We start from the raw sequence: 25,466 nt of genomic DNA, 5'->3' as shown, positions 1-25,466 counted from the left end.
ACAAAAAACAAACAAAACACATAATTTACGCAGTCACTGAAGGCAACACAAATGATAGAAGCTTTATTCATAACAACACAGCTTGACACAAACAACCTCTGTGTATTTAAATGCAAATAGTTAAATCAAAACTCTGCAATACTTAAATATATATTTGTGGTATAATATAAGGAGCATTTAAGTACCATAGGAAAAACCTCGTCTGTCCTACACATCCAGTATTATTTAGATAATACGTGTTTTTAATAATTTATAGAATTGTTTTCATTTAACGTTCTTATTTACTCACAACAGTAATGCATTAAATGCAAGATAGTCATCACACAAAATAAAAGAGAAGCTTTACAATATCAGGCCAGCGCCAGGGAAATTACTTAATGACATGTGAGAGAAAGAAAACAGATACAGTAATTATTAATTATCAAAATACATCATTTTATGTACACTGCTGGAGACTGCCAAAAGAGGTAAAACAGACAGTTCGGACCGTTTCTGGGCCATTAAAGGGTTCAGGAAAGCTCCTCCTGGAAGAAAAGAATGGTTCAGGCATGTGTTGTGGAAACATTTGTATATCATATTACAATGACTGTTAGAATTTGCTTACAGTAGATGATGTATTGTCAAAAGAATGAAGGCACTGCTATGGATTGCTCTCTCCTTCCATTTGAACAACCCCACCAAAAGATGTCGGTTCACCCTCTGCAACCTGCAGAGGGGAGTCTTTGTCGCCTTCCACATCTTCTTTTTCACCATCCTGTGATGTTAAAGAAGGGACACAATTTATGCCATCATTAAGACTGTCTTCCAGACAACGTAAAGATGAAAAATAGACTGCATTATATTTTACATGTTTTTTTACAAGCCTATAAAACAACTTTATTGAGTCCAACAAAAGTAAATGCAGTAATAAGATTTCCCTGCACAATAAGCATAAATGACCATGATGCCTCCAGTGAAAGGAGGAGTACCTCATTAGAGCAGGAATGCATGTTGCTCTATCATTAATTACTAATGGCTATTTGTCTATCTTGTCGTTATGTCTCTATCATTACTGTACAACACATTCCAGACATGATAGACACAGAAAATCGAATTATGTGCTAAAATTCATTGGATTACAATCTAATCACATCTGCCACCCATAAAGCTCAGATAGCAATGGGTTATGGAGTATAAAGCCTTCATCATTCAATTTCTTCTGCATGGAATATTCTGCAAAATTACTTCAAATGAACTGAATCAGTGGATTGAGCCCCTTGTTTAGTCCTTGAATAGATTTAATATGTCCATGAAAGTCAATTACATACCTTTGATCAGTGTAAATGGCTGATACGGCATTGAAAATAAGCACAATTGTTTGCAGTTTCAAACTAACTAAAGCAGTTGTAGGATAACACTATGGTTCACTTCTAACTCCTTCAAGGTAAAATCAATAAGTGCATTGCTGAGCAGTGGAAAGTGCCCTTCTACCAGAGCATTACTACATCAGTTTATGAGGTAAAATGCTCTGCAGCTGTTCTGGTCTCATGGTTAGAAAGTAGTCCTTTGCTTCTTTCATCTTTATTTAGATTTTTAAATGTAAGTTTATGCTATCAAAACTCACCTTAATCTCAGATAATCCTTCGGATTCTATGACTGATGAGCGATTTCGGATTGGGGAGAAGGACGGTGAAACAGGCGACTGAGGAGACTGAGGAGACTGAGGAGACTTTGGCCCATGGGATAAGGAATGGCTCCTTTTTACAGCAGAGGACACGGCCTGGGCGAAGCGGGATGGGATCGCAGGAGAATAAGGCCTAGCGGCTGCAAAGCTCCTTAATTTTTCCAAGCTTAACCCTGTAGTTGGTTCTTTAAATGGCAAACTACTTTGCCTAGTCATTCGCATGAAGGCAACATTCTTGTCATCCCCCTTAGGGCTCAGCTCAACATTAGCGCCTCCTGTTGTCTCCTCTTGACACTGCAAGGGAGGGGGAAGAGGAGGAGGTGGTAACTTTGCTCTCTCTGCACTTCCTTGAGCCTCCTTCTGGATGCCAGGACTGGCATTAAGTTTCTTTTCTGCTGCTGAGGTGACATAATACCCAGGTGTTTTTTTGTGCTGTGCCAAGCGGAAAGAACCAGGCTTAGGTTTAGTTGCGGGCGGAATTTTCATCTCCTTGACCTCAGCTGGTGAACCTGCTTCAGATGCCACGTTAGCCGAGGATGAGATGTTTTCATCTGCTATAGGTAAACTTGTTGGGTGTGAGGAATGAATTGATTCAGGTATACTTCCAATAACAGTGTCTTCTGTAGTAGTAGTAGTAGTAGTAGTAGTAGTAGTGCTAGTCATTAAGTCTTCCCTGGGTATAGTAGAGTGTAGCTCATTTTTTTCCTTTGAGTCCTCGGTTTGATCCTCCGGCGCTGTGATCTCTTCCAACTGAAGAGCACCAATATCGAGTCTCTCTTCAGGAGAATCAGGAGGAGCCTCCAGTGTCAGTGCAACTTCAAAATATCTCAGTTTGTCCAGAGATTTCTGAGGCACGATAGTGTAAGTCGTCATCCCCATCTTGGGGATGTAATCTCTTGTCAGCTCATTGGAAGGCTTGGGCTTTGGCTCAGAGTTTGTGGCATAAATAGATGTTGCCTTTGTTGTGGCGGGAGTACTTGGGGTTGAATCTTGGCACGATGAGGTCTCTGAGGTGTGGGGTAAAGAATCTTTGAGATCAGGCTTGTCCAGTTCCTCCGTTCCAGTGGCTATATCTTTTTTACCGGCGGTTTCAAAGGCAGGCAAATTAGCTGAGGAAGGGATTTCATCCATGGGTTGTTGTGGAGGCACAGGTAGTGGTGTGAAATCTGTTTGCACTTGAGCATCCTCTGCAATGGGGCGCGATGTGCTGGTGGCCACTGGGATCTCAGGTCTGTCAGCCTGCTCCCGGAGGGTTTCAGTGTTTGTCTCAACAGAGGCCTGTGCTTCTGCATCTTGCATCACAGGAGGCGGAGGGAAGCTGCTGGGTAAAGTGCTACAATCCATCTCGACACTTTGAGGTGCAGACGCTTCACAGATCTCCTGTTGGCTTACATGTTCAACTGGACATGGCCCATTATCTATAAAAAACAGAAAATGTGTAATGTGACAGTTGAGTTGACTTCACTTTGGTATAGTAAGGCAAAAATCATGAAATACACAAGTAGGTGCAATACATCTGCAGCACAGATATAAAAAAATAGCACTATAATAAATGGCAAACCCACTATTATCTGCCGGTTCAGAATGGTCTGTGCCTTCAGTTGTCCTCACATCACTCACACTGGCAGACTCATTCACTGTACTCTGCAGTTGACTGTAAAAGTAAAGCAAAGAGAAGGAATTAAAAGTATTGCCGATGCTAATGCTAAAACAAAGCCGAGGTTGGAGAAGTGATATTAGAGTTCGTACTTGCCATCTGAGGATAGATCACGAGACTGATCTTCCCCATTTGCCTCCGTGGACATTGTGCTCAGTATCTCAGTATCTGGGGACGGGGAATGCAGTGAAGCGTCAGCAGACATGCTGAGGCTGCTGTCCTCTCCCTGGGTATCACTAGCAGTTGCAGACATTACAGAGGCAGTGGTCTCCTCTTGCTCCATAATCTCCTCCAGTGTGTTAGCAGCTACCCCACCTGTGATACAAAGACATCAAATAGTTATGTCAAATCATTAACATTTACTATACCTGCTATTTACCTACAAGTCCCTCCATGCCCATGCCCCCCAGTACCTATAAGACATCCTTCTCCCACATGCCACATCCCGGAACCTGCGGTCTTCAGACTCTGGCCTGCTTACCACCCCCTGCACCAAACTGCGAACCTTCGGGGACAGAGCCTTCGGTGTGGCAGCCCCCACCCTCTGGAACGCTCTCCTCGCGGAGATCCGCAACATCCCCACGCTTGGCGCCTTCAAAAGGGCCCTCAAGACCCATCTGTTTACTAAGGCCTTTGGCCCCTAATCTATTTGTTGTTTTGTCTGTCTGACTGGTTGTCTGACTGCCTTTTGTTTTTGTTATGTTTGTTTTGCCCCTGTTCTTCTTTGTAAAGCGACCTTGGGTCTCATGAAAGGCGCTATATAAATCCAAGCTATTATTATTATTATTATTTAAGTCAAATGTTGCAAAGGTGGTCAGTGGAGCAGTTAACATCACATGAAATCTATTATTTCAAGTGCATGTGTTGGCTGTAACTTATAAACAACTGTTGATGAGACTTGGAAATGGTAGGAAAATCTTTCACACAATTTGCAAAAATGTTATAGTCTCTTAAATGCGGCTGGCTGTGGCTCAGTGGATAGAATGCTGGGCTTCGAATCAGGGGGTACCAAGTTCGAGTCCCACTGCAGTCAGCATGTCGTTGTGTCCCTGGGCAAGACACTTCACCCCAAATTGCTCCTGTGGGGATTGTCCACTGTACTGAATGTATGTAAGTCGCTTTGGATAAAAGCGTCTAACAAATGACATGTAATGTAAAAATGCATCGTAATTTTAAAAACCCTTCCCAAAAAAAGGTTGTTTTGGTAAATGAGTTCCATAAAAACTATCTTTTACATCACAGTCTCCCTTGTGTAGTTCTTAACTTAGCGCTGTAAGGAAGTGCATCACAGAGGACCAGAAAGCAAAAGGAATTTCAAGGCTACTTAAACAAAACTGCAGCTTCACACTGTTCTCAGCCTCTGATCTATTTATCTACTGAGAGGCACTGGGCTGCTTAGGAAACAGCAGAGGAAGTGATGTTTCTCTGTGAACTTTAGTCTTTTGTCTATTCTGAATGTTTTGATAGCACCTTAAAAAAGGAGTAACTTTTCTCTTTTCATTCTACATGTATAATGACAATAAATGCTTCTAATTTTATCTAATCTAATTTAAAGTTTTAAATATGAGAATAACGACAGGTAAGCAATTGTGTGTGTCAATAACAGTCATAAGTCAGTGATTCAACTTTCTTATAATGAGTTCTGGGATATATGCACTAGTCAAGGGACACACAGTTACAAAGGAGTAAATAAAAAGAAGATACAGAAGATACAGTGGTTCAAAGCACTAGGCAAGAAATACAACCATGCTTAAAGGGTGTGGAATATACAGGACAACCGTATATACAATGATCAATCACAGTTGATGGATTTAAGTGAATTTAGTTCTGTAGTTTTTGTTATGCAAGCCAAAATGAATTGCCTGTTTGTTGATCGGACCTCAGTTTATTTTTGTTTTTGGGAAATATTCTTTGTTTTTGGTTGAAATTGCTTTGTATACAGGACGGGTGGAGCTTCCCTCACAGTACAATACAGTGACGGGAAGATTTGTCTACACAATCACAGGAAAGTATTTCAAAGCAAGTTAATTATACTCAACAAAGGAAAATACCAGGGAATTAAAAACTTACAATAATCTTGAATGTAGAAAAAATGACTGTTTTCTCAACACACATTTGTTTATGGTTTTGATGTTTACAACAATATTTCAAGGGTACCTGGATATTCAACTGGAGTTCTAAAGTAAAATAACTTGGAAAAAGAGGAGGGATCATACTATAAAAGTATTCCTTGAGTTTATAGGTTTCTATAGAGTAGACTCTAGAAAGCAGGCAAAAAGGCAGACGAATTTCAAGAGCTAATACAATGAAAGTTAACAAAGGCAGTACAGTACTTGCAAGCAAAACAAGTGCAGCGTAATTTCTTAGATGAAGCCCAAAACAAACAAATTAAGCAGAATTTTTACTTTAAAACTTAAAACCTACTAAGATTGATATTTCCCATGCTCCTACCACCCTCAAGTATTTCTTCCATGTTCCAACAGGGCTGAAGAACGTTTTTTAAATAAGCCACTGTTTAATAATGACCACTAGGAGGCACAATAGTCATATAAGATAGAAACTGTAGACTCAGGCTACAGCATTAAATACCTGTCCTGGAGGCCAAAGTACACATGACACATCATTGATGAAAAGGACAGGCAATATTCAACTCAGTGATTAAACAATTAAACATATACACAAATGTAATCGAAGACTAACCTTGCAAAGTTTCATCCAGAGGAAGTTTTTCTTGGACAGCGGCGCTAGGGGACTTGGGGGGCGGAGGAGCTTTGCGTTTGGTTCTCTTAAGCGACGACTCTGCCGAGGAGCCACGGCTTAAACCAGACATCTATGGTACACAACAAGATTCAATTATTATAACCAATGCACCACAAAAAATCAAATGGCTGTCATTCACATAATTGTTCAGGGTTATGCTGACATTTCTAAATATTCACTCACCGGGTCACCGTCCACCTGGCCAATAGGTTCAGAGTTGAGTCTCCGGCGAATGCTGAAATCGGACGGGCAGCTCTGAGACACCAGAAGTGGGGGTTGGGGGGCCCGTCTCTTCTTTGTCACATCTGTAGGTAGCGTAGTGGAGCTATACAAGGACGAATTGGAGCTAGGTAAGGCCATGCTGAGAGGTCGAGGCTTGATCACAAGCACAGGAGAAGCTGGAGCACTGGCTGTCGTTGCCTTTAAAGAACAAACATCCAATCAGAACATGATAAGAGGCCTGTTCCCAAACAACATTGTGCACGTCAACCAATGGCGAGCCAAAGTAAACAAACCTCCCTCTGAACATTTCAAGTTACTCTCTGATACATCTGTATATTTGCATAATCAGTACATGAAAGAAGAAGCTGCATTACCTGGTCAGATCTTTTCTTGCTTTTTCTAAATTTGCTAAAGAGGCCTTTATTTTCTTTCTCTTTTTGATCTTTGTCTTTGCCCGGTGTGACTGCAAAAAACAGTTGACAGATGACATTGGTCAGAATTATGACTGCTCTGATAAAACAGTCATACAGTTTACAAACTAATACCTGCATGCACGGGTGAGGCTGGACACACAGGAGAAACAGGTTGTCCTGCAGGGCCAACAAGCATACGATTTATAAGCGATATAAACAACAACAACATGCAAAAAGTGAGCTGATGAAGTGAATGATTAGTATGATCAAACATCGTTCCATATGAAGCAAGAAGTGATTTTTTTTAAATCAGTACTTACCACTCATGTCTCTTGCATAAACCTCCCTTATTGCATAATCATTAAGAGAGTTGGACAAGTCCAAAGGGGCCAGTGATTGGCCATCTCTCAACAGAACTGTTGTTCCCATGTCAAATTCACATTTCTCACAGATTGCTGGTAAGTGTTCAGACAGGGGAACTTTAGGACTGACTCGTAGTATAGTCTTCTGGGTCTTTTTGTAGTTTATCACCATCCGAACAGTTGCCTAAAGAATACAAAACATACCACCTTATTTGATAAAAACGTACTCAACATGAAAATCATGCATTGTGTCATGCGCTGAGCGTACCTCAGGCATCTGAGGACCGGTCTTCTTGTTTTTATCCACCCCTTTAGGCTTAAGTATGATCTTCTCTGCATCCAAAGTTCCCACGAGAGCATTTGGCTTGAGTTTGGTGTTGTTCTTCTTGGCGGTGACCAGTTCTAAGGTGTGGCTTGATGGGTTCAGGTGGTACTTTGCACAAAGCGTCACTAAAAGATCCATTATAGGTTTGCTGAAAGACATGAAGGACACGACAAAACAAAAACAAATAATTTGTACAGCATGAGAGGGGAGACAATGCAAAATACAACATTATGATGAATTTTAAAACAAAAGGAAAAATATGTTTATTTGACAGTTTTAATAAATGAATTTCCTTTTTTTCCAAACCATTATCCTGCCATTATCCTCCAAATAAAGCGTTAACTCTGCTGGGTAGGCACTTAGAAAGGGTTTAGAGAAAGAAAATAATAATGATATCTAAAGTAAACTCTGTTAATGGAAAGTATGAGCTGTGTGAGTGAGTAGCGTAATTGAAGGACAGATTGACATAGAGGTAGGTTGATACATATACATATGTAGGTGTTGCAGACCTAGCTGATGATTTCAAGAGTATTATCTGTGTCCTTATTGCGCCATTGCATGCAATCATGAGATAATCTTCTGAGTTTGAGATGCAAACGCTCTTTCATTCTTGCTCGTATCATTTGTTGAGAGAAGAAAATAACGCAAGTACAAATTGCCTAGAACAAATATGAACTAAAACCTCTCTGCTACTCCACCTATCTGACTCAGTCTGACTGGAACTGCACTGTTTGACTTGAAGTGACATCATAATGTAATGTTTAAATGTAGAATTACAATGATCAGTATGAACAAAAACACAATGCTCCAACTTAAAAATTGGATTGCAGTGCTCCAACTGTACCTTCCATGGACCGTGGTCATTTCTTCCACTCCGTCAGGCAGAACCACGACCAGAGAGAGGTCTTTATCAATGAGGTTCTCCTTCTGGTCCATGGCTAAATGAAGGTTTCCTGGGTACCACTGGGAATAACCTGGGGAATCCAGCTTCTTTAGTCCTGGGGGGGATGGTGCTCTGCTCTTGGTCGACACCCTGTAGTTAAAAGATAAATTATTTTCAGAGTAGCTTTAACACAGGACAAACATGTTATTACTTTAGAGATGACTGGGAATGGTTCTCCACTTACATGCATTTGTGTGAATTTCTTAAGTCATTAAAAGTGTTTCTGCTATCCCACACAATAATCTGATTGAAAATCAAAGTGCAGCAGACAGCATGAAAGGAATCCTTTCTTCCTCAGGTTTTAAAAAGCAGTGAGGCTATTACATAAAAGAGCTCAAGTCCACTTTGCAAACAAGTCACAAGACAACCAAGTGGACAGATTTACTCATTGAGCCTGAAGAAATGGCTGTGAACGGACAGACATGTGAGAGATAAGAAGACGCAAGATGGAGACCACAGTTTCTGTAACTGTAAAAAATGTGTTTTATAGTGAATGTTGTGGTTTAATAACATTTAAAGTGTAGTGTTTGGTGTTTTGTGAAAAGGGGCAACACCCAATGCACTAGTGAACATCACTTGGTTTGCTAGTATTATTTTTTAAATTGTGACTGACAAACACATTTCTGTTTTGAAGGGCATTTTTGAGTGTTTGTCTTTGTTTAACATTATGGAAAATATGTCAATACAGTGTAGGTGAGAGCAGTCATGTGACCCAGTAAGGCACAGGCCAATATATTTCATATACCGTACAACTATTTTCATTCATCACAAGATTTGTTGTCAGCTGGCCATCTGTTGGAGAGTCATACATAGTAATTCTATGACGTATTTGAGATAATAACACCATTCTTCTAATGCTCCCCTAGAGGTTGTGAACAATGAAAACCTGCTGTCTGTAAACAAAAAAATGTGTGTGACTTAAACCGGGTCATTATAACATGGTTTTTAAACATGCAGGAACATCCATGGCTACATAAGGGAAGCCAATGCGGAAGTGTCTTCTCATTTGTTACCTATGAAAAAATAGTTCCTTATAACTTTATAGTCTCATTTTCTGTATGAATCTCAATACAGCATAATGGTAATTTCTTAATGTATGCTTCCATATAAGGTAAAATACATAACAAAGAAGAGTATGCTTTAGGGTGGGGCTACCTTGGGATTGACAGGTCTCTGTTATTCCGGTTTGGGTGTTGTCCGTGAACACCTTCACACTTGTGTTTTCAGTTCAGAAAGGTCATTCTTAGAAATGTTTTTCCTAAAATGTCTTTTGAAGCATTAGATTGTACTACTCTTCAACCTTGCGTACCACTTTTTTCCCCTAAAACAAAGAAGACAATGGCCAACATGACAAACAAATGTCAATTCATTATATTCAGTCCATGGTTTTAACACATGATATTTGGCGTTATTATTCGCTTAAAATGAAAAGCTATAGATGGTATGATAAACACACAATCACATAAAGTCACACAAAGGTCACACTGTGGTACTGCAATGTTATCAAGTTGTTCAGAGGGCCAAGGAATCAATAACCTCAGAGACATTCAAGTGTCACATCATTCAGTCAGCACATAGATAAAACAGGCATTTGCAGACCCAATGCCTTGAATTATAGCCTGTAAAGTCTCTGGTGGGGGCACTGCTTATTCAAACAGAGGAATCCGAGCAATGCAAGGTCACAGGCTCCACTGAGGCACGTCTAGCAAAGGATTATTAGTCTTGCTATGGGGGCTGCTGTCCTTAAATACTAAGACCATGACATACATGTAAATGAAAACACACAGGCCCACACATTTTATCATTCAGTGGTTACTGCTGTTAAACATCTATTAAGTGAGGATTACAATGCAGACTACACGTTTAAAAGGAAAAGTTAACACAAACCAAGTGTGTGCAAGTCGGCTGCATCAACAAAACTAGCTAATGTGTTAGCATGCTATTGCTACTGCCAGCTAAGACCTGAAGATGTGTTTGAAATTGCTAAATATGCCACAATGTGCCACATAGCAATATAAAAAATAATGAACTATTCACTATCACTAACATCCACCATTAATGTCCTGATATAACCAGTGTTGTTTTCTAACAACTGACAATAATACATCACATGGCTTTCTCGTGAATGTTGAACAAGTTCAATGATTTCAGCCACAATGTCCGAATTATTTTTGTCACGCTTTGGTGTCTGCCTTTGTTGAACCAACTACATGTCAGGCTTTGAAATCCAATGATGTGTCTGAGGAATGTGTACTACTGATATACTAAAGGTCAGACAAACACACAGGCAGTACAATCATTTGAGAAAATTAGGACCTGAAGCAGCACAAAAACAAAAAACACAGGACACAACACAGACGGACTGTTTATCTGTTCATCTTTAAGCAAACAGTTCAGCCAGGATGATAAAATCACAAAATCTAGCACAGTCAATAATGAACAATCCCAAATAAAATCCTGAATGCTCATTTTGTTGACTCTGCTCTGGTGTATTTGAAAGTAACAACTTTGTTAACGGTCCAACTGCAGACCTCTCTCCACCCCCGGATTTGGTCATGCCAGCTATTCCAAAATCTGATATGTTACCCATTGGTTTGTTTTCAAATCCCTCCTTAATATTTTATTAGGTCTTAGATCGTTTCAATCTAGCAATGTAATGAATAGGGTTGTACCCATATAGCTTAGAAAATGTTACAAAGACTTAGGAGATGTTCATGTTGTTTCCTGGAAACTTCTTTAGCAGGAAGCATCACGTTATGTATGTTACAGTTTGAGGCCAAAAGATATATATCAAAGTGAACTAACAATCTTTTGCAAGTGTATGTTATTTATTTGTATGCACAACCATGGTGAAATCTGTCAGGAGAGTCCTTGATAAGCAAGTTTGCTAACCTTGAACATTTAGTCTCACATCATAGGTTTGCAATTTAAGTATTATTGTTGCCATGGTTACTTGTGATTCAATATTTAGCAAGTCCCTATTGCAGTAACTTACAACAGAGGTTAAACTGCCAACATCAACTTTGTCTGAGGTGTCCTGTTTTAGGTTCTGCATTGTATAAGATTTGAAATATAGTTAAATCTCCATTCTTCAAATGGATAATTGGGAAAGACTTTGGTAGAGCGACCAAGACTATCACCTACTTATAAAAACAGAAGTATCCTTGTTCTGTTTGTAAAACCAACACATTTATATGGTTTGTTCTTGCCCCTCTCATCAAATTGGTTTCCAACGGCAGCCTGTTTTAGCAAACAAGGCAAAAATAAATCCACTCCAGATCAGACAGCAGACAAAGTTCACAACCAGCAGGTGCAGACAGACAAACATCTAATGAGCAAATGTAAGGCATTTTTCTAAAGAGCTTCTGGAGACCAACAGAAGTTCAAAGTGTATAAGGGAATTAACATTTGTCATTGCAACTGTAAGCAGGCACATTAGTCATAACGGTTATAACAGTATATAAGGTAAGGTTGTGATAAATCCATGTTCAGTGCTGTCTGTCTGTTTCAATGCATCGTTTTGATAACTGAAAATGTTGTTTTTCCAATTTGACAGATCCAGATGACTGAAATGAAGAGTAAACGCCCTCTATCTGGCTGCTGTCATTTCCTTCAAACCATTGTGCAGTAACTACACAGCCACATGTAGCGACTGTATGTCTCTTGTCTGAGAAAATAATAGCTCACATGTGCAACAAAGGGATTTCCCAAGTCCTCTTCTGGTAAAAACACCTCTGGATTACCTGAAGAACACAACAATAATTACTCCTACAGTGATGTTTACAGACGGACACTTTGCTTGTATTACAATCCAAGTGTCTCTTTTCCATTTTAATCATTAATGTGTTCAATGTATTGCAGTTATATTGAATTACAAAAATTCAAAAAAGTGTCTTAATTCAAACGTGTTCAATGTGATCATGATTCCAACAAATATCTTTCTCATTGGAGTCACACTTTGTATGATTGATTCTATTTTTGTGTGTGTGTATGTTAATAAATATGTTTTTGACATGAACATCGGTCATTGTCTACGTTTCCAAACTGACAATTATGTGTAAGTGCTTGTACAGAATGAGACTCCACTTGCACCACCTGGAGCAAATATACAGTACTATCTATATGTTTCTGGTGTTCTTAGTATGCTGTGTTTTATGATCAATCTGAATGCTGCTTTAAGCTAGATCAACCTTGTTTAATACTAACTTACTCACGCCATGTTGCCATGACATTTGCTGCCATTATTCATTTTCGTCAATGGAATAAACTTTTTGTGTGGCATAAACAGTATGGCATGTTACTCTAACCCTGTGATTGTACCATTGGCAACATTAGGGATCAGCAGTGGATGTTTTGAAGTGTGACCCTTCTCAAACCTAACTTAGCGATAGCGTATAGCGAAGATAGGGAAGGAGTGTTTGATTAATATTCATTTACAGATTACACATGGTAGGTGTGTGGAAACACTGAATATGATTATGAAATCCCTGCTAATATGTCAACAGAGAGACTGGCTAAAACAGGCATTCACAATGTGGCCTCCACTGGGTACAAAGTCCTGATTTCATGGCACAGGCTGTTTATTTGGCAATGGGATTATAATCATTTAGAAACACTGTTACTAAACTTTTATTTTTCCACACATTTCGCAAATGCTGTAAAACTGATCCTGGTTGATTCAAATGATACAGCTGTCCTGACTCATGTGCTCTTCAAAAGAAAAAAACATGTGATATTTCAATAAATTAGTATGGAAGAAATGCAAACTAGCTATGCCTCAGGTTCAGGGTCAGTCCAGTTTATACAGCTGGGTCATCAGTGATTTTGTCAAGACACCTCGAGCAGGTGACAGACACGAACACACAGGCCGGTTTGTTTGTGCCATCCAGGCCTGTGTTTTTTCAGAAGCCCAGGATGTGTTGCTGAATAAGGGGAGACGTGTTGAAGCTTGACTGCGCCGATGCCTCATTCACAGGACTTCCCTGGGAGGTCTGACACTCACAAACAAGCCCATTCAAAACCAGAGGACATGCTGTAGAGAGGTGATCACCAACTACCAGGAAATAACAGGCCTGCCATTGTGCCATTTGTTTTTGTTTGATTATACATGGATCTTGTCAGGTTCAGTAGTGCAAAAACAAATGGACTCTGAAACCAATACCATGAAAAATAGTTATTGCATGCGATGATTTGGTGTTGGATTAACTGGCTTGGTTTAACAGCAGCCTTTAATTCATTTCTGATGTGAATGTGTTAAATGCTTTAGACAGATGTGCAAGATAACTTGACACAGTGGGGGAAAAGACGTAGAATCTGCTTGATTAAGCAAAACTATTACCGACAATCCTCCAGGTGATAAAAGAAAACGATAGACTAGTACAATATCCAGATGCTGCTCCTCGTGTAAAAATACTCAAAATACTTTTGTGCTTATGTGTAAAAAAGATGGAATGAGAGAGGCACAGAAGAGGAAGTTTGAGGAATAGTGAAAATACAGATCTGCCCTAGAGTAATAGAGTAACAGAGTAATAGAAAAATGAAAAAATAATCTTAATATCAGCAGCAGTCAAGCAGCTGAACAAAAGGAATATCCAAATTCCCCACATTCCATAATACTTTGTTCCAGCCGGCATGACTTTTCCAAGAAAAATGTCAGTCATTTCCATGGCATTATTTCAAACCAAATCCATTAAAAACCCTTCAGGCAAATCCGGGATCAAATACAGCAATGAGCAGGTGGAAGAGGCTCGGAGATGAAACTGAACCCAACCATTGGCTAAAATTGTACTTTCCTTTGAGGTTCTAAGAAGGTGGAGGATTAGCAAAAAGGCCTACTGTGGTATGTTTGCAGCTGCTGGGTAGAAGGATGGCCCCTTAGGGAATGGTGGGTTCATGTACAAAGAAACAAACAACATTTTTATAGAAACCCTTCTACTGCTCATTCACACTTTCAGACAACACCCCAGTTATTTTAAGAAACAAAAGCAACAATTGAATGCTCCAATGACCAAAACACATTACCAGAACACAAACTATAGCAGTACAGTCAGATGCACAGGCTCAAACATGCCCAACACACCCTCCACTTCAAGTCAAAACAGATAGACTGCTAACCTCTGAATAAAAATATTTAGAACACAAAAATATGTCCAGGCCCTATCCAACCCCTTTAGAGAGGGAGAGTCAGGGAGAGCACTGCTGACAGCACCACAGGCATTACAAGGAGAAAGATTCAGAAATTGGGAGAGCAGGTGTTACAGACCTGCTTTTCCTCTCAGAGTGCCAACATTTCATTCCACGCTCTTACCTCCTTGCCTGAGGTTACCTCCGCTCAAATAATTTCCATCCCGCTGTGTATGTCCCATGGAGTAGTCAGACAGACTAAACTATACTAGCATGACATCAAAAGGCCCACCTTAATGCCACGCCCAAGCTGTGACATCAGAAATCTGTCCCCTCTACCTAAATCCTGTCTACCCTCTTGCTGCGTCTCTGCAAGCTCAAGCTCACAGTGAGTAAGTGGCACTCCCCCTGCGCTCATGAGCGGAAAGGTAAGCAGCTTTGCCTCCCTGTGCAGACATGAACCTGTGGGTGGGGCCAGTGCACTGAAACGCTGAAACTCACTGCAGCATATACGCTCACTTTGTTAGCACAGAAGCTAAGATAAAGAATCGAGGAAATAAACTCACATGATGTGTTTTAATCATGAATTGTAATCATGATGGTGAACATGTGATCAGAGACCAAGAGGGGTCAGAACTACTAAAAGGAACTTGGAATCCTCCCCACTCTTTCATTTAAATCAGGTACTTTTCCAGTGTTTGCTTTTCATTACAAAAACACTGGCAACTTTTCAAAAACACACCTTACTTTTTCTGAACTGACTCATCTGTAAATTATGCTAGAAGAGTTGTTAGTAGAGCGTTAAAGACACACAAAGGCGTGAAGCAAGTTATATTCAGTAGCTCTAAACCCTCAGGAGCCCAACATTTGGATTGTGTTGAATGTTTCCTCGGGCATTAAACTCCCACAGTGAAACCCTTTATTGAATACTCAGAAAACATGCTTTGACGTAAAGACATAAACATGAAAAGAGGTGAATTACACAATATTCAACACTGCATCAACATAGTCGTGAAAGCATTCGGGTACAATTGTTAGCTGTCAAAAGAGGCTGTCAGCACTTTGCACTTAGCACATCCAGCCAGAGAATGATCTGCCTTTGGAAGTTCTTTTCTGATGTTGTCATTGTTAAGTGAATCAACACTTCAAAATAGATTACAATGAAAACGCTTCCAAACCAAGTCAAGCAAAGTCCGTACACCCCTGGTACGGAAGTAATACATTTGACTTTCCATTGTGAAATAAGTGCTCGTTGCCAGTGCGTTATCACTAGCCTTACATGCTCAACTAAGAATGTGCGGCCAAATTTACAAACACCCCCCACCCCACACAGAAACATCATCAGATGATAAGGAGGTGAAGGGAGATGTAAGTGTGTAGGAGCCGGCCGGAGTTAAGGAGGGGGGTGGAGTTAAGGAGTCTCATGGCTTATAGAAGGAGCAAAGGGGGGTGGGGGTGGGGGGGGAAGTCCCTGAGGAAAGACAAAACACAGAGCCACAGCTGGTAATTTGGTGAGAGGTCACTCACAGTAAACACAAGCTTTTTACAGAGGGTCTGGAAAGGCCATTACTTCCTAGGATGGAAGGAGATTAGGGAGAAAAAGAGTACATAGACCCTATGAGAACTTCCCACTTCCTATGTGTATCGTTTGTTATTGTTGGAAAAACAAAAAACAAATTTTCCCACAGCACAGGCCTGGTAACACTCAAACTCTAAGGGCGTCATCCTCATGTATAATTCTGACAAATATTTAAGGCCCCACCTTGTGACATTATTAGCTTTTCTATGCAGCGTGTAATCTCCATCGGTCATGATCCGCCTCATTTTCACTTAGTATTATGACTCCCATGGTGCTCACTCTTGCACTACCTGTAGTACAGTGAATAATACTACAGCAGACTTAGAGTAAGCTAGAAGGTCTGACAGCCATTTAAGTAATGAGATTTGAGATCTCACCTCTCAGTTCCTCATACAATGATCCCAAACAGCAGATGTCATTCTGCTCAGTGAACTGGGGGCTGCTACGGTACATTACCCCGACCTTATCTCAGAGCAGATCAAATATTTTCCCTCCAAAAATGTTTCTGCAAAGAAAATAAACAACTTTTGCTGACTTTACCAAAAGGGAGTTGTTGTTTAAGATCAAAATGTAGGAAATAACACCATAACTTGCTGGGAGAGAGAGCTCCCCCTTGAGCCATGATTATAACTATCACACTGCATCCTTTCATGTGGAACAATGCAGCGTTGTCTGCAGTGGGGCATCTTTCAAAAGGCACAGCAGCATGCTTTCCCTCTCTCGCTCATCACATGAACTGAGGTTTATAATGTCAGTATGCATACAGTAATGTTGCACAAAAAAACATTCAGTTTCCTATTGCAATGCTAATAGTGTAAACAGAAGGTTCAGTGCTGCACATAACCTCAACTTCATTTCATTTTAATGTTAGTAGGGTTACACCCTATCTCGCATGCAATCTCAAAGCAAGCACGACACAACGTCGCGTTTCAATGTCATGGTCAGAAGAGTCACTTTTGCATCTTTCCTCCAACTTTCACCTAGAGAATAACTGAGCGGCCAATATTAACTTGTTAAAAAATGTCCTAATGTTCCCTGTATATAGCATGATCTTTATCTGACATTCAATTGCAACTTGAACAAAAAGCAGCCCCTGAGAGGCATAATGAAAAACAGCTGTAATAGAAACAAAGTGACTGGATTGTTAATATAAAGTAGCTCTGCTGCTTACTTACTGATGTTAGTCTGAATATCCTCACTGTAACAGCTGGATGATGTTTGCTTGTGTCATGCCGTGTTCCATTAGCTTGCTGCAGTGTATGTCAGGAAATGATGAGGTTCAGTATGTCGGTTCATTGCCAATCTGATCGTATGCAAAATTCACCACAGAAACTGCTATCATACCCCTACCCACAAATATCTGGGTGGATACAACAGTATACAAATATGCACAGTTATATTGCCATCTTGAGAACCACTTCAAGGAGTGCAATTTTTATATTAGCATGTTATACCTGTATATATAGGTTTAAGCTTGGATTTATGATTTCTCATTAATTTGATAAGTTCTAGACAGTTTGTTAAACACACCTGTAGTAAACTCAAGCAACGCCATTCATGACTGGCCAAGCCTTCGTGATTAATATCTCATGTACACAAGACAAACACTGATAATGAAGGTCATGCAAATCAAATCTATTTGTTCCTTTGTCAAATACAACGTTTAAATGTTATTGGAGATAAGTAAAAGTTCCTATTGAGAGCTCACAAAGGACTGCTTCATGCTAGGTCATTCTGAATGTTACACAGGCCGAGAGTGGGAGGCATCCAACTGTTATTCCCTGGAAGAGCGTATAACAGAAACAAAGAGGACCCAAGACTCCAGGTCAGGCAGCAAATCTCTTCAAACGGACTACTGTGCACAATGTCAATATTATATAAGTACATAATGATGTCTACTTTAGAGATGAAAAGCTAAATAAGCTATAATAACCAACAAACTGTGTTTCATAATGGTCATAACTGTCCAGTGAGAAGGGTTCACTTGTGTTTATGGTCAATGCGTTGGCTTCAGAGTGGTCACAAAGGCAGCCCATTATTCCCTGTCCCCTGGACGTTTGCCATTCTGTCTGTTTTAGCCCTGTGAGGCAGAAAGCATCCAAGAGATAAAACAAAAGGCACACTAGCTCATTGCCAGGACAAGCCTGCAGGGAAATAATGCTGATTTTCCTCTTGCTTTATTACATCTAGTGGGGTGATGTCTTTGAATGACATCCTTTATCTTGCCTTTCGAGTATAGAAGATCTGAGTGGGCTCTCTGAGGGCAGCACGCTGTAGACCAAATTATACATTTCCCTGAACGAAGAAAGCCTTGTTGTCTCTTGGGGATTGTTTTGAGTGGAAAACACTGTGTTATGCGTCAGTGTTCTCGGAGACCTTGAGCTTTGTGTATCTTGTCTTTTTTATAGACAGACTGGAAGCCTTAAAGTTGATCACACATGTTGTTGTGAAGCTTTAAGACACAGCAAAAGCGGTCACTATGTTTCAACTCTCCATGCCCACTTGCTTAGAGTGTCTACGTTCCGCCAGCCATCATTTTCAGCTGTAGACTCATGTGAGCAGCTGTGCCCTTGGGCTGCCTGCATATCGAGAAACAGCTGTGGGGATTCACGATACCTTAACTAATTCCACATTCTGCCCCAAGGAAAGCCAGCCATGTGAGATCATGGTTTAAGGTGTGTCCAATTAGCAGGGCCAGCTCCAAGCAGCACCCAGTTAGTTTGAATTAATTAATACGAAAATGCACCGGTTATATTTAAATGAATGTTAGTTTAATTTTTTAATTGAATTAAATACTTTTCCAATGATCATAGTCAAGAAAAAAGCTCTCTGATGTTGTTAATGCCAACTAATGTTAAATACAAATGTATTTTGTACAGTGGCGTCATCTTTGAATGGAGAACAGCCATAACAGTGATTCTGGCAGATTCTATTTTGGATTTAAAAAATGCAGTGTAGATTTGGGGGGGGGGGGGGGGGGGGGGGGGGGTCACATGGAATTGTCACAAATGACTGCATTTGCGTGTGAGGCAGCAAGTTTATTAGCTCCAAATATGAGAAGCTTCAAATAAGACAGAGAACATGTGCGTCCCCCTCCCACACCCCACCTTATAGCAGAGTGCGGTTTACTTTTCCAAATCACATTCAAACCACAGAGAGATTTACGTTGTCTGCTGCTCTCTGCTGCCAGGGAGTGTGGCTGTGCTCCCAGATTACACAATGCTTATGAAATATGATTATAGGTCACACCATGAAAGGTTTTTGTTTTTTTTGTAAACTGCATATGATTGTCTCAATGCTGTTTTTACAAACTGGAAACGACAGCAAGGCAGGGACTGGAAACTTTGCATAGAATGGAATACTGGATTAGAAATATAATATGTCAAATTCTCCATCCCACCTCTAATTTAAATCTCAAAAACTCAGCCAAAGGAGTGAGTGGTGACTCTGTGAAAGAGCTCTGGAAACTCACTCCCCCTTTTTTTAATGATTCCATATAAGCAGCTGACATCATCTCCCTGAACCAAAACTGATTTCCATCATGTCATAACGCACAGCGCCCTTTTACCGTGATTTTCCCTGACAATTGTACATGACCTATCGGTATTTTATAGAATATCAGTTTCAAGCCCAAGGAACGCATGATTTCCACAAGAAGAGCAATCATCAGGCTCATCACAGAGACAGAGGCACAATGTTTTGTCTGCTAAATACTTCCCATGACCTCTACATATGGTTAAGGCAATTTCTCAGTAAAACCCTGAGAGCAGGAAATGAGGAGAGTTCAAAGGTTGAAACGTCTGCAAAAACTGTGACTTCCCCAAGATGTACTGCATTAAAGGAATGTTATTTAGAATTTGCATTATTAAGGTGAAAACACATGCATACTTTAAACAGACTCCTATTTTAAACAGCTGGTTGCCTGCTACAGTATCTATTACTGTGGTAAGCAGCACAGGGTGTCACGGGAGGAAGAACTTGATTTTGATGGCATTATATTTGTGCATAATGATAAAAGCAAGGGCTGTGTTTCTATTTTTCATAGTTTATCTCTTCGATTATTATATATATTACAAATAATAATGTTGGTTTCATTCAGGGTTTTCTTAGTTAAAGATTAATGCTGAATAATATTTCTAAAATGTCAAGTAAAAAGGGCGACTGGACACTTGTGATCCTCTTAAATCTTCTGAAGGAAATAAACAAAGATGACAGCTGGTAAATGACATTTCAACTTACCTCAGACCAGAGCTCCGTGGATGGGACTGAGATCCATGATCACCCATGACTAAACTCATTGGTTTAACGAAATCCCTCGGACTAGTCAAACACAAACAAAAAGCACAATTCATCTTTTTTAGTAAAGGCTTACATAATAGATGTTAAAAAGGCTGGTCTAACCTTCTGCTTTCAAGTGATGCGAACTGGCAAATACCAAAATATGGGCGAATCCCACATGAGGTCACCAGTTTTTCAGTCATATGAACCGTTTTTACTTATTTTCTACTGGAAAGAGTGCAAACGATTCAACATATGAAGCCCAATAATAATGTCTTACCATGAATGTACTTGGCTTTGGAGGCAGTAGTCAACTTCCATCAGTCTTCAAAAAGGTAAAGTTAGTTGTAGACTGCTCCAAACAGATTTTGCTGGGGTAAATGATCCATTATTCGGCTCTGAAGTTCCGTGTTCTGCGCCTTTTAGGCAAACCATTCCAGTGTAGTAAAATGTGCTTCCTCCTCCTTTTAAATTACAAAGTCTGACATGTTTAAATCATTTTCCCACCGTAGACCACTCTGCCAACTTTCCCCAGCACATCCAAAAGACTGCATCGCAATATTGAGCTGCAAAAGTGGGGCGTCTCTCAGATCCAGTTTACCTTCCCTCCAGGATTCAGATGTTTGGCATAACAGCATCGTGTCCAAGTTGACATATTGGCATTTACGCACAAAGTTACTACAGCCCAACACAACCGTGACTTCCAAAACAACACAAGTATTTATTTTGACGTTAAATGTATGAAAAGACCTAAGGGTTGTTGTTTTGTACTTCCTTTAAATGTATGCTTTATTTGTCCACAGTGACATCGTGTGGCTGGATATGGTAACGACCACTTCTGAATCATAAACATCAAAACACAAAGACTATTAATTCCAAAGAAAAACACTAAAAACATCACGTTTAAAATATGACCAAAGTATGTGGACATCTCAACATTACGCCTAACCTTGATAATCTGCTCAAATATAAAATAAGCAAATAATGAAATTGCATACCGATTTATTCCCTTGAGTAGAATTGATTAACATTTGCCCAAATCATGAAAAAGCACTCCAGATAAAATACATAAAAGGTACATATATTTTGGCACACATTGTAAACAAATTGTTTAAGGTACATACAGTAAGGTGTATTTTATACAGGTGGTGCCGTGACAGAGACATTTGCGTCTGCACAGTAGAACATCTCCATGCCATGTGAACATGTTTGAGGGTAGAGGGCTGTCATGGTCAAACCGGTGATCATTACAAAAAAGCCAACTACTATCAAGATGGTGGGTATCAAGTTTTCACCCTGGAACCAGCGGCCAGGGGATAGTTTGAGGAAGCACGCAGCTGGTATAATGAAGATCAGAGGCGTGGCACTCAGAACACCCTGGATGGTTGAAGAGAAGACCGTTAATGTAAAAAAAAAAACACTCATCCATGCTAACAAAGATCGGTACAGACTGATTCATTTCATATAATAATAATAATAATAATACATTTTATTTCTAAAGCACCTTTCATTGCTAAAAGCAATCCCAAAGTGCTACAAGAGGTGTAATAGAAAGAAAATCACTTACATTCAGCTCCAAAACAACTCCCAGACAGTCAAAGCCCAAAGATGTAGATGCACAGGCTCCAACTATGACAACTGTTATTGCCACATGTTCTACTTTTGACAAATCCCTTCTGAAAATGGCATTGGATAACACCTGAAATGACAAACAAGAGAGAGAAGGTTATAAAGCAAACAAATTATATGTATTTCATAAAGTGTTTTGCTGTTGGGAGTGCCTGAGAAAGACCTAGTTACATGCATTTTCAGCTGTTGTTCTTTTAACCACTCAGACATTGTGTGCTTGTCAAACCTTTCTTTTAGTGACTTAGTCACAAGGCCACAACCTTGGCTCAAACCCTCAAAATACCACTTTCCCTCACATATGTAAACGTTTAACTGTTACATTCTAAGGTTGCCGTATGACAAAGTATCACTTACCTCTCGTGTAACAAAACACTCCAGTGGAAATGTGGTTATTATGCTGAAGCCAAAACAGAAGCGACCAAATGTTGCCAGGTTATCATTTCTGCAGTAGTTCTCAAATACATCTCCTGAAAAAAGGTGGAAGTATGAGTTCAAAAATACATTTGTGATGTTAAAATGAAATTACTGACTTGAAGTTATTCCAATTATTATTGATCATATATTAATACCTTGTGTGTAGCCGGTAAAGGTGGTATAGCCAGAAACAGCAAATGCAGCACTGATTATTAGTGCGGAGCCTACAGACATGTGAGTGATCCGGGACCAGTTAGCCAGTGTGGGCTGCTCCAGAGAACCGTAGATTAGAAAGCTGTTGTGGTGGCATATGAAGGCTAAAGAGACACAAAGGTGCAGAACATCAGAGTACCATTAATACACAGAGTAAGAACACTGAAAAAGTACAGCTGATAACCACAGTTTTGGCAACAAAATGCATTAAGTTTCTTTGAGTTTTCAGAAAAGCGCTCTATAAATAAAATGCATTGTTATTATTATTATTATTATTAAAGTTGTCGGCTTGTGTCAGCTGCTTTCAACTATTTATTTGTATTAAGGTGCAGAAAAACTCGGAAACAAGCTATTTGAAACAACTCTACAATTTTTCTCAGTTGTTATGGCTAACATGTTAGCAAACAAATGTCTTCTTGGAATCTGGTTTTTGACCTTCTAATACATTTAATTGCAGTATTGCAGTGTATTTTAGATCTGTTTCAGTCTCCAACAATTCGTTAGAAAAATAAATGTTAGCCTGCTTGATGAACTTCATTCATCAGGTTCTTTGTGAGGCCTTTGGTGGTGGCAGAGTAGTAGACATTGGAAAATTCATATCTCAAAAACAGCTGGGAATAGGATTAAAATCCTAAATTGTATGTACAGGTTAAAGGGTATTCTAAAACACCCCATCATCAGCATCATGCAGACAAACTCACCAAAGGACATCACACCAACGGCCTGAACTGCATTCCACCTTGCAAATGACCATGCATTCTCTGTAGGGGGGCTAGAGAGTGATATTCATATTTTAAAGCAAAGAACACGATAAATCTTGATTAGGTTTGTATTCATTAAAAAAAGAACCCCATGGCTCGCATACATAAACATTTAAATTAGAAATCCCTATGGTTAAGCAACTTGCAGAATATTCATTCATACATCTGGGGTCCCAAGGTAGCTGCTCTGATGATTACAATGATGAGGATGGCAAATGTCAGCACCATTGAGATGAAGGACACCTGGTAACACACATGAATATTTTACAGGCAGCTTCAATCACTACATGACACAGACAGCTGTGTGGTAATCTGACTCACCTTCCCAAGTTTCTCAATGTTTCGATAAAGTGACAGAGGTAGTGTAAAAGCAATGGTTGATAGCAAGATCGCAAAGTGACGCTCTGCAAGTATGTGATCTGGACCAACTGCATATGAAAATATAGACATGACATTTTAACCATTTGAATATGTTAAAATTCACTGTAGATGCTTAAAAGTATAATTTATTGATGTATATTAAGTATAATTTGATTTGAGGTGGTACAAAATGTATGCAGCATACCTCCTGGTATTCTCTGAAATACTTTGGTCAGTGTGTCTCCAGTCGTGATGTTGTAGCTAACCATTGCTGAGGAAGAAAACAAATGTGGATCATCATTCTGTTATTCATATTTGCAGTATTATTTAAACTGAACCAAAAGTCCAAAGAAATACGACAAAAATAATAATAATTAGGCAACTATTTGATAGACCACTCAACATTACACATGACATTTGACACACCACGATAAGAATATAAAAGCAACTCACCAATGAAAGGATACAGGAATTGCAGGCCAGATAAAATCACAAATCCTGGGAAACCAAACGTGCTTTGCACTAGTGACTGATAACTGTTTGTCCCCGACAGGTTGCTTCCTTTAATTAGTAAGATGATTGAATAGTCTGCAATGAAATGCAAACATAATGTTAGAAGTATTTTACTCATTTGATAAATGTATGTCTTGATAATCATAAAGAGGACTTTAATATACCCACCTGTGATAAATGCAACCGCTACCAGCAGCATCAGGCCTAAGGGTAGCCCTGCCTGGTTCAATGCATAGGGTAAACCTGTTAAAAATAGCATGATTTATATATGGACAACAATTGCAACTGAATAATTTAATTCAAATCGTTTATGCAAAAAGTGTTACAATTGTTTGTTTGTAGCCTTTATTTAACCAGGTTAAAAATCCCATTGAGATCAACGATGTCTTTTTCAAGGGAGACCTGCAGTACATTGGTTACACATAAAAACAACAGAAAACAAAAAGGACATCACAACATAATTACAGGGGTATAAATTAGCAACCTATTCACAATGACAGGTATCTAATAACATTTCATCCAGCCGCGCTTTAAAATGATGCAAGGGAATCAAAATGCTCAATCAAACATGTCATTCAGATATTTTGTGTTTCTTTGCAAAACTGCATCGTGACTCAGTTTTTTTGAGGATGAAAGAGTTAAAGGGGAGAGGGGGGGGGGGGGGGGGGGGACAGGCGCCAGTCATATGATACATGGGTTTACCACTGCAGGGCTTGAGTAAAAACAATGTTATTTGACAATGTAACTGAATCGTATCAGTATGAGTATCAGTAAGTGTGAAAGCTACAGTTTATCATCCATATAATCGATTGCATATAATTCAGGTATTAGGTCTTGTTAGGCACTACACAGGCTACTTGAATTATGAGGTGAGTATTTACCAATTATTCCAGATCCTATAATGGAATTTATGAAATTAAAAGACGCAGATATCATTGAACTTCTAGGCTCTCCAGCTGCCTTTTGAGGAGGTAACAATGTGGTCCCTTCTTCATTGTTGAGCTAGAAAAGTTCAACACAGAGCAGAGCAGTACATTATGATCAAAAACAAAAACAAGTGTTCCTCGTGTCCGTCAACATTAGCATCTCTTACCTGCTGAGTCATGTTGAGCACCTGTTGGTCGCTGATGTAGTCTCCTCTTTGTCAAAGTCTCCTCAGTGTGTGTCTCACATTTGTTTGCGGCTAACCGAGGTGTAGTCAAAATACAAAATAAAGGCTGACAATTTTACTCAACTAATCTCCTCAAAGAA

General features: G+C 39.6%; 2 protein-coding genes across 5 annotated transcripts; both read right to left on the bottom strand.

Moving 5' to 3' along the window:
• Positions 1-48: 48 nt before the first annotated feature.
• On the bottom strand, positions 49-20,995 carry cobll1b (cordon-bleu WH2 repeat protein-like 1b). Of its 4 annotated transcripts, XM_034134459.1 has the most exons (14): positions 20,606-20,995; positions 20,287-20,367; positions 8,247-8,435; positions 7,346-7,550; positions 7,036-7,261; positions 6,848-6,892; positions 6,677-6,765; positions 6,264-6,500; positions 6,021-6,150; positions 3,413-3,635; positions 3,229-3,317; positions 1,604-3,081; positions 605-754; positions 49-524 (listed from the first exon to the last, which is right to left on the bottom strand). In XM_034134459.1, the coding sequence occupies exons 1-13, from the start codon at positions 20,644-20,646 to the stop codon at positions 641-643; spliced, it is 3,147 nt and encodes a 1,048-aa protein (XP_033990350.1). In that variant the 5' UTR covers positions 20,647-20,995; the 3' UTR covers positions 49-524; positions 605-640. The 4 variants fall into 4 exon arrangements, with proteins under 4 accessions (XP_033990350.1, XP_033990351.1, XP_033990353.1 ...); XM_034134460.1 differs by lacking the exon at positions 6,848-6,892 and having other exon boundaries at positions 20,606-20,886; XM_034134462.1 differs by lacking the exons at positions 20,287-20,367; positions 20,606-20,995 and adding an exon at positions 17,223-17,303.
• Positions 20,996-21,085: 90 nt separating this feature from the next.
• On the bottom strand, positions 21,086-25,445 carry slc38a11 (solute carrier family 38 member 11). The gene is made up of 12 exons (XM_034134469.1): positions 25,309-25,445; positions 25,097-25,217; positions 24,384-24,458; positions 24,156-24,290; positions 23,908-23,973; positions 23,664-23,770; positions 23,506-23,585; positions 23,283-23,353; positions 22,524-22,685; positions 22,309-22,421; positions 21,893-22,024; positions 21,086-21,702 (listed from the first exon to the last, which is right to left on the bottom strand). Exons 1-12 carry the CDS (start codon positions 25,318-25,320, stop codon positions 21,463-21,465), a joined length of 1,314 nt encoding a protein of 437 aa, XP_033990360.1. The 5' UTR covers positions 25,321-25,445; the 3' UTR covers positions 21,086-21,462.
• Between the last annotated feature and the right edge of the window lie 21 nt (positions 25,446-25,466).

This window comes from Trematomus bernacchii, unplaced genomic scaffold (genome assembly GCF_902827165.1).
Source record: "Trematomus bernacchii unplaced genomic scaffold, fTreBer1.1, whole genome shotgun sequence".
Lineage (NCBI taxonomy): Eukaryota > Metazoa > Chordata > Actinopteri > Perciformes > Nototheniidae > Trematomus > Trematomus bernacchii.
Note: the sequence above shows the minus strand (reverse complement) of the source record. Positions and strands in the feature narration are given on the sequence as shown.

Coding starts and splice junctions, on each gene's coding strand:
- cobll1b (XM_034134459.1), bottom strand. CDS start 20,646: ATGGAAGTTGACTACTGCCTCCAAAGCCAAGTACATTCATG. Junction 6,766..6,847: donor AGCCTCACCCGTGCATGCAG/GTATTAGTTTGT, acceptor TGTTTTTTGCAG/TCACACCGGGCAAAGACAAA. Junction 755..1,603: donor AAGGATTATCTGAGATTAAG/GTGAGTTTTGAT, acceptor TTAACATCACAG/GATGGTGAAAAAGAAGATGT.
- slc38a11 (XM_034134469.1), bottom strand. Junction 23,974..24,155: donor ATTCCTGTATCCTTTCATTG/GTGAGTTGCTTT, acceptor TTTCTTCCTCAG/CAATGGTTAGCTACAACATC. Junction 22,422..22,523: donor CTTTACCGGCTACACACAAG/GTATTAATATAT, acceptor ACCTTTTTTCAG/GAGATGTATTTGAGAACTAC.